Source organism: Monodelphis domestica, chromosome 2, assembly GCF_027887165.1.
Source record: "Monodelphis domestica isolate mMonDom1 chromosome 2, mMonDom1.pri, whole genome shotgun sequence".
NCBI classification, from domain to species: domain Eukaryota; kingdom Metazoa; phylum Chordata; class Mammalia; order Didelphimorphia; family Didelphidae; genus Monodelphis; species Monodelphis domestica.
This window is the reverse complement of record NC_077228.1, coordinates 457,327,258-457,336,532: the sequence shown is the minus strand read 5'-3', so window position 1 is coordinate 457,336,532 and position 9,275 is coordinate 457,327,258. Positions and strand designations below refer to the sequence as shown.

Below are 9,275 nucleotides of genomic sequence, written 5' to 3'. Positions count from 1 at the left end.
AAACTAACTGAGATACACAAGGAAATAGAAAACAAAATAGTAACAGTTGGAGACTTTAATTTTCCTCTCTCAGAACTAGATAAGGCTAACAAAATAACAAAGGCTAACAAAAATAAATAAATAAATCAGAAAGAAGTTAAAGAGACGAATAGAACTATAGGTAAGTTAAATATATTAGGTATCTGGAGAGCCCACACACAACTGCATGGGGTGAATAATAGATCTAAGCCTGAGCATACACATAATCCAAACATAATTTTTGGTAGAACAATGATTTAGAGAGCATAAATATTCTGCATATAAATATTCTTACTTTAACATTCAGCATAAAATGGAGACATTCCTACTTTGTTGTGGCATTGGAACAAAAGTTCCACTGAGAATGACCAAGTTGGAAAGACTTGGTTTTGGAAAGAATATGATTCTGGCAACGAATTGTGTCTGCTGCCTAAGGACCAGCTTAATTAAATGTGGCCCTGGTAATGAATATTAATTGAGAACCCAAAAGTTTAAGTTGAACAAATTAAATGCTGGCAGGAACATGGAGAAACAATCCCACTAGTACATTGCTAGAACAGCTGTGAATATTTTTTTAGAAAACAAGAAAGAAATTTACATTAAGAGCTGTAAAGCTGTTGTGCTCATTGACCTAAGGATCTCATTACTAGGATTAGGCCCTAAGGGCATTACTAAGAAGATAAAAAGCTGTATATGTATGAAAATATTCATGGAAGTTTTGCAATAACAAAATAACTAGAAATAACACAAATGCAATGAATAGGAGAAATGGCTGAATGGATTGTGATATTTGAATGTAATGGATTATATTGTTATAAGAAATGACAAATATTCAAAATATAAAGAAAATACAGGAAATATGAAGAAAAAAGAGAATAAGAATACTATGATTATATTTAAAAATAACAGTTAAAAATCAAGAGAAAAAAGTATACAAGTAAAACAAATCTGAAGGGAACTCAAAAGCAGAGGATGTTGATGTTAGCATATCTATATAAATGATGCATTTTGAAACAAGTTGTAAACGATGTGGCATTTGTGGTTTTGCACATAATTTTTTTAATGCATTTGTTTAGTTAACTGTTTTATGTTGGTCGGTGGTAGTTAAGTATATAGCTAAAAAAATGAAAATGGAAGACAATAGAAAATTATAGCTAAATGGAAAGATGGTTCTGGAGCACCTGGGTTCAAATTTGGCCTCAGACATTTCCTAGCTGTGTGATCCTGGACAAGTCACTTAAGCATGATTGCCTGGCCTTTACTGTTCTTCTGTCTTAGAAGTGACACTTTTTTTAATGGTGAAAAGTAAAACAAGATTACAGAAAGTTTGGAGAGAGCTAATTAAGCTTCATGTGAAAAATGGCACTAGAGAGAACAGACAAGAAGAGTGATGGGCTCAGAAAGAACAAGGCAGATTCACAACATGAAAACTGTTAAAACTCAAACACACATAAAGAGGAAGTCCAAGGAGGGGTTTGTGTTCACCTTGTGTTACTCCCTATCAGCCACTGCATGGCCCTCCTTTACTGAGTCTAGCTCCTGGAGGAGAGCTGGGGGAAAGGAAGGAGGATGGGGAAGGAAGGGATTGGGCAGATGAGCAGGAGGTACTGACGTCACCACTGGTTGGGGATAACAGAAGGCCTGCCTTCCCTGAAGTTGCTAGGTAACAGGTGTAAACAACAGAAACTGTGGGATCATGGCTTCTAACTACAGTGCTAATCAGGTAACTTTTCCCTCCTTGCTTCCCTTTCTGGTCCTCCTTAAAGACAGACAAAGAGATGGAACCCCAAGTGTGTAGACACCCTGTCCCGTGGAACATCTAGTGCCTGGTGGGTGTTTGATGGCAAAAAAAAGAAAAAAAAGTGCCTCCGCTCTCCAGAGGCTGAGCGTAGGATAACGGAGGTACTCTCTGTTGTTTAAGGGAGGGGAGGTCAGAGACATGGGTTCTAGGCCCAGCTCTACGAAACCAGCTTTAATCCTGGGCACATCACTTAATAGTTGTATGCCTGTTACGCAGGTGCAAAATGAAGAAATTAGGTTCTCTCACCTCTAAATGTCTCAGATTCTGTGCCTGTTGTATGCCTGGGATCTCTGGGCTCCAGGGAGGCTTTTTTGTCCCAGGATGGTCTCTGTAACGCTGTGTTTTCTGGGTCTGGGGCTTCTGGGCACAGGTGCTATGGCCAAAGCAACCAACAAATATTGACAAAGTGCCTGACTGCTAGGAGTTATACTAAATGCTAGGGACATCATTACAAATTCAAAAGTGAGATCGTTCGTGCCCTCAAGAATTTTCTCTTTTCCCCTAGTATGACAATAGCTTTAAGCCGAAATATCTTCAGAACTGGTGCTTGGCCAAAGAATCCACAAAGGTACTTCTTCCTTTACTCTTCCTCCAAATTTCTTCTCCAGTGTATGAATTCGTACCTCTCCTCATCTGCCTCTTCATTCCCTTTCCCAAGGGCTCCTTCACCCCTCTTCCTTAGGCCTTTCCTAGTTCTTCCCCTCCTTTAGTTCTTGTGAATCTTTCTAACCCATGTTAAAGCCTTTTCTTCCAGTTTCCACTTCTTTGACTGTCGTACTCTCTTGCCTTTCCTCTAGCTCCCTGAAACCCATGATGGCTATACTCAGATCATTGCGAATGATCGTGGTCACCTGCTACCCTCTGTTCCCCGTTCCAAGGTAAGAGACCTTATTCCTGAAGAAGACAGAACACAGGACAGAGTTATAATAATACTGAGTGGTGTCCTTTCACCCTCCCCAACTCACTGCCTTGAGGACTAGAGCCTTACCTAAATTACACAGTAAATGAATATCCCCCAACTCCTCACCCAACCAAAGAATCAAAGTATAATATGGCGACACCCAAGTGGCCTCTGTGGAATCCCTAAGGATTAGTGTGGGTATTTATGAAGACACTGATTTAGGATGTAGTGGAGAGTTCTCACTAATATGTAGAACCTAACCACTCCGAACATAAACAAGGGAGGCAGGAACTAGTGATCGGTAGTTTGTGTGTGTGTGTGAATGCTCGAATTGTATCTTATATAGAGGGCAAGACATTACATGCCCAACCTAGGATGAAATTAAGCATCTTTTCTTTAAAAATTTAACTTAATTTTTTCAATTAATAAGCCTTTCTCTCCATCCCACTTCATGGGGAAAATGAAGAACAAAATCCTTATAACAGACACATTGTCAAGAAAAATAATTCTTAGATTGGCCATGTCAAAAAATGTCCATTACGTGTCAGGAGGTAGGTAGCATTTCATCGCCAGTCCTATTCTAGCGCTAAGAGATGAAGGAGCTACGGTGGGGGATAGGGTCCCTGAGTGTAGCTCACAAGAAATGGCTAACCTTGTCCCTTTCCTTGCAGACCAGCCCGTGGGGCACTTTTATGAGTACCTGGAAAATGCCTCTGCAGATACCGCCAGCTCGGGTGACCTTGACTACTCGTTCTGCTTCCGCTGCCAACAGACTCATCAGCTGGGTGCAGAAAAACCCTGATTTGCTCGAAGCCTCCAATGGACTACGTCCGGACATTCAGGGCCATGTACTAAAAGCCAAATTCTTGACCCATTCTTTTTTACCATCAGAATGTGTTTGAGATGTGGCCTTAGGTCCAGCAGGGGGAGCAATCAGAACGCTCTGCTTCATCCTATTGCCCGGTTCTGAATTCAATTCAGTAAAGCTTTCACTGTGCTCTGGGCACTGGGGTATCAGTACTAGGCTGAATTCCTGCCTTCAAGCTTAGCTGAGTAGGGGAGATGAGCCACGTGCACAGTAACTGTGATATACAAAGCAGAATGAGATAAATGTCTGAGAAGGGGCCTAGGAGCCACAGTAGAGAGCAATCCTCTTGGGAAAAGCAAGTTTCCTGTAGCAATGAGCTGGGAGGGGGGTATGGAAGAACAGACATTTTAGTAATTTCAGGCAACTTAGGTAGTCCAATTTGACTTGCATTGGGTGGTATGAAAAGGGATCATGTGAGAAAAGACTAGAAAGAAAGATTTTGGTTGTGGACACTGAACACCAAAATAATAAGCAGTCTGGCTTTATTCCACAGGGCACTCACTAAGGATTTTTGAGAAAGGCAATCTTAACAAAGCTTTGTATTAGAAATATTAATCTGGCAGTTGTGCCCATTTGAGTAAGGAAAGACAAGAAATAGGAAAGGAGGCTATTGCAAGAGGTTCTAAGGTCCCAAAATAGACTGTGAAAATGAAAGAAGTTTTGCAGAAGCAAAATCTAACCTTATAAGACCCGAGTCCTGATTCTGCCACTTACTAGTTCTGTAACGTTTTAAATGAGGTCCAGAAATAGAGTACAGTGATCATGGAAATTTAAGATGCAAGGGACATATGGAAACAGAAAATCAAACCTTTGAAGACCCAAGTCCAAGTCCTGGTTCTGCCTAACTAAGCTTGCTAACCTTGGGCAGGCCACCCAGTTTCTCTTAACCTCAGTTTTCCAGTGTAAAATGAAGGGGTAGGACTAAATGATGAACCTATTCAGATCTTAATATTGGTTCTTGGCCAAGGTGAGTAGATGAATGGTCTTACTGTTCATTCAAATATGGAAGACAGGGGGACAGCTAGGTAGCTCATAAGATTGAGAGTCAGGACTAGAGACAGTTCCTGGGTTCAAATCTGACTTCAGACACTTCTGTGACCCTGGGCAAGTCACTTGACCCCCCCCCCCCCCCCCATTGCCTAGTTTTTAAAAAATATGGAAAAGTAACAAACTTGGGAATTTAGGTGATTTTGATAATGCATATTTCTAGTTGATGGCAGTACTTTAAAGGAGAAATGTCCAGCAGGTCATCATCAATATGGGCTTAAAGCTCAGAAGAGCAGAGGGGAGGCCAAAATAGTGAGAGAACCTAGTAGGGGCAGTTCTGATCTCAAGGAGGGTGGGTTACAAGGGATTGTAATTAGGTAGAGGATTTCTGATGTGTCACATTGTTGTTGTCCTGCAGCCCCAGGATCCAGCACCACCTAGAAAAAGTGAGAGCATAAAGGTCCCAGGGAAGACTCCTCCTCCAAAGGCTGTACAAGAGATTCCACAATCCCCTCAAGGCTCAAATACTCCACCCTCAAGAGGCCTCCCTGCTGCTTCCCCAGCCCCACTTCCACCCCAAAATCAAATCCCCTCGAGAAGTAACTCTTGTACCAGTTCTTCAAAAACTTCTCCCGATACTCCCATGAGTCCAGAGGCCTGTCGTAGTTGTTGTGATGAGCCTGTGGACCAGGAAATCCAAGAGAGAAATATGGAAAATGATGAACTCCAACAGTAGATAAGTACACTGTAGCTCCATTGACTCTCAAGGGAATAATGGAGTGAACCTAATTCTACTTCAGAAGTGTCAACAAGTTTATATAGGGTATGGATAAGGGAAAGTTATAAAAATAAACATGAAGTTTTCTTCTAATATGGGTCTTCCCTTCCTTCTATATCTGCCATTCTTAATACAGGTGGGAAGGAAAGGATCACAAGCATAGGATTCTAGCTTTAACTGGGCCATGCTAGGAAAGCCTGTGATTCCAGAGGGAGAAACAATTTGAGTTGCTCAAGAACTAAAATCAAAGTGAAACAAAAAGGGAAGTTCCGATCACCTCATTTAACCTTACTGACCTTGGATAGAGTTCTGAGGGCTGAGAGGCAATTTTTAGAGTTCAAAGTGTGGCTTGGGTCAATAAAATAATAATACCATAAAAGTGTTCATGATGTACCTTTATAACCAAACCTTGGGGGAAGGTATTAAAAAAGAACTCTTTCTCTGTTCTTATAGAACCTACAATCTAAGAGGGTAGATAAGAGACAAAAAGGAAAATGACAGTACTCAAGACAGTAAAACAATATAAATACTGAGTGCTTTGGAAAATGGTAAGCAAAAAAGAATACACAGAACAATAAAGGAAAAATTACTATTTCGCTCCTAGTAAAATACTACAATGAATCTATAATCTCAATGTGGGTAGTCTCTCTCAAAAATAAATTACAGCCCAGCTCATCTTTGCTTTCTCTTGACATCAAGATGCAATCAGTAGTGTTCATGGGTTACCCACTGTTAAGTCCTTTCATTCACCCTACAACCAGACTATCTTCCTAATTTCTTTGGAGACATCTCAATCAAATGAAAAGTTAAAATCTAGAAGAGCTGAGGCATTTAGCTGATAACCCAGGCTAGAGGAAAAGATGAAGTGCCTTTCTCTATTCTGCAATGATAGTTTGCCCAATGAGTAAAATATAGCATCTCCTCAGGTCCTGGATAGAACACTTTAGAACTTTCAGGAGCAGATACCCTAAAAAGGTGAGTAAAACTCTGAGGGAACTCTACCAATATTACCTCAAACATATAACCTAATCATCTTTGAAACTCTATCAAGAAGCATTTATTAAGCTCTTACTACATGCCAGGAGCTAGGCCCATGTTGGTGAAGACGTGGCACACATGCCGGAGAAAGCTGCTCCTTTCCCCCTCTCCACTGTGCCCAAGGACAATATCCACATGCCTCGCCCCTCCACCCAGCAGCCCAATGTGAGTCCTTCCTCCCTCTGCTGTCTGGGGTAATGAGGGGGCAGAGGAGCTTACAGGTAGTCTGAAGTTTCAGTTTGGGCACTAAATGGTTTTCCAGTACTGAGCTAGGCTAAATGACGTAATCAATCTCATCCACATGTTCTTTCTGGCCAGTAACTCCAATCTCCTTTGACATGGTATCAAAAACAATATTTCTAAAGCATACCCATGAGTAGTCAGTGGTCATCAGAAAAAGCCACCTCAAAATTCAGGGAACTGGGGAGATCAAAGAAAAGGGAAAGGACTTATTGGTATAAAAATACTCATAGGAGCTCTTTTTGTGATGGCAAAAAATTGGAAATGGAGGGGATGCTCATCAGTTGGAGAATGGCTGGACTAGTTGGGGTATATTTGTGATGTGATATTCTTGGGCTATAAAACATAATGAGTAAGATGGTTTCAGAAAAAACGGGGAACAGAAGAAAGACATTTCCTTGATCACATGGTTCAATGGGGATATGATTGGGGATGTAGACTCTAAACAATCACTCTAGTGCAAATATTAATATAGAAATAGGTCTTGATCAATGATACATGCAAAACCCAGTGGAATTGCTCATTGGCTACAGGAGGGGGGAGGAAGCCAGGAAGGGAAAGAACATGAATCATGGAATCATGGAAAAAATATTCTAAATTGATTAAATTTAAAAATTGGTAAGAAAAATAAAAAATAAAATCAGAAAAAAAAATAAAGAAGGGCTGGATGGCCAATTCAACAACAAAAAAAGAAAAACCTGGGAAGACATATAAAATGATACAAGGTGAACAGAACCAGAACATTATATACAGTAACAGCAATATCATAGGGATGATTAATTGCAAAAGACACAGCTACTCTGATCAAGTCAATTTCAAATAACCCATGGTGAAAAATGTATCCAACTCGAGAACTGATGAACAACGAATGCAAGCTAAACCATACCTTTTTTCATTTTATTTTTCTTTTTTTTTAAAGGTTTCTTTCGCAACATGGCTTCATTTCACATATATAACTGATATCAAATCGCTTGTCTTCTCAAGAAAGGGGAAGTGAGGGGAGGAAGAAAATTTAGAACTCAAAATTTCTGAAAAAACAATTGTTAAAATTCTTTTACATGTAATCAGGAAATAATAAAAATTTTTAACTATTTAAAATACAGATAAATGGGGCTATGAGAGCCTGAATTTACATATAAAGAAGTTGAAAATTTCCCCATTTCATTATAATTCCCCATCTAAATCTTTAGTCTCTCCTTTCTTCTCCCAAAATCTTGTATTTTATACCCTTAGCTCTCTACTTCCCTCAGGCTGCAATTCATTTCCCTTGTTTTTGTAACAAAAGTGTGAGAGAACATAGTAGAGTTCAGAGACCTGTAGCAAATTGGGCCTCTTTTCCTCCTGCTTCAATCCTTGGAGCTGTCTGCTACATGAGGCTTAATATCATGCTGTACTTTTTTTTATTTAACATTAAAAACTTCACTGAATAAATGTTTTCCTCACTAGAGAGTGAAATCATTTGGCATCTCCCCAGCTCTTGTTCTTTATCTCTAGTTAAAGGAGATTTTTCAAGGAGACATGGTGGATGATTTTAATTTAACTACCGAAAAAGACATCACATGAATCCTGATTGGAAAATATGAAATTAAGAGATTTTTCTCCAAGTGCCAGGAAAAGAGAGAACTCCTGATGTGTTGACTGAGAATCTTCTGAATCCTTCCCTTGAGCCAGGAAAGTGGTCTGCCCTCTCTCCACAGATCATCTTCAACCTCCAGGGAGTCAACTTACCCTCCTTCTTTCTCTCCCTACACCCACCCAGACAGGCTGGTTCCCTTTTCTCTTGAAGTGTGGGTGGTTTAGGACTCTGGGCCATTTCCAATGGGCAGCCTTGTCCTTTAAGCCAACAGCCCACGGCCACTGGCACTTGAAGCCTTTCTCTCCAACCCAAAGGCAGAGACCACAGTGTTGGCATTGTTTTTACTGTCTCAGGATAGGGCAGTCAACAGCTGACCCTTAGCATAAGTCAAAACCCAATGTGGAGAGAGGCTACAGAGGCCTGAGGAAAGAGGGCAAACACAGAGCAAGAAGAGTAGTTGGATGAAGTAGGAGGGCATGGAGAGGAGAAGAGGAAGAGTTTCTTATCATGCAGCTTTCTTTAGGGAGAAAAGTATTAAAAACTCTCCCACAACTCCAATACTCATGACCCAGACTCTTAAGGAGTTCTTCAAACATAATGAGATCTAAGCAAAACAGAAGGGTTCTGCCCTGCCTGGCCAGAAGGAAAGGGTGGCCACAGGAAACAGAGAAGGCAACCTCGATCCTTTATTGGAGGGGATAGAAGATATATTCTTCACATGGCTGCTAGTCCAATAGAGGACAACACAGTGAGAGCCAAGACAACTACTCCAGACTGGTAGAGCTGAGGAATCTTCAGGCCCATCCCTAGGTCCCATGTCTATAAAGAAAGATAAAAAAAGAGACCAAGAAATAGAAGGGTTAACAAAATCAAAATTTTGAAAATTGGTGACAACATCAGAACATCAGCAATAACTTCTCTAACAAAATACTGGTCAAGTCGGGCAAACAGAAGCCAAATAGAAACCTTGGGTTGTTATCTAGGGCACTGACCATATCATAAACCCAGACCCATAGCACAGCTCATTTCTCATCCCCTAGAATGACTATGGAAACTTGCCTACCCTCA

At 40.5% G+C, this 9,275-nt stretch overlaps 2 protein-coding genes across 2 annotated transcripts in view; one reads left to right on the top strand and one right to left on the bottom strand.

The window, feature by feature from the left end:
• The first annotated feature begins 1,590 nt into the window (after positions 1 to 1,590).
• On the top strand, positions 1,591 to 5,732 carry CFAP126 (cilia and flagella associated protein 126). The gene is made up of 5 exons (XM_007484982.3): positions 1,591 to 1,741; positions 2,325 to 2,387; positions 2,617 to 2,697; positions 3,392 to 3,568; positions 4,994 to 5,732. Exons 1-5 carry the CDS (start codon positions 1,715 to 1,717, stop codon positions 5,309 to 5,311), a joined length of 666 nt encoding a protein of 221 aa, XP_007485044.2. The 5' UTR covers positions 1,591 to 1,714; the 3' UTR covers positions 5,312 to 5,732.
• A 1,782-nt stretch (positions 5,733 to 7,514) lies between these two features.
• The window catches only part of SDHC (succinate dehydrogenase complex subunit C), a 39,921-nt gene continuing 38,160 nt past the window's right edge, over positions 7,515 to 9,275 (bottom strand). Inside the window, exon 6 of the mRNA XM_007484981.3 lies at positions 7,515 to 9,026. Within this exon, the coding sequence (XP_007485043.1) occupies positions 8,922 to 9,026 (105 nt within the window). The 3' untranslated portion in view covers positions 7,515 to 8,921. The remainder of the gene's footprint in view (positions 9,027 to 9,275) is intronic.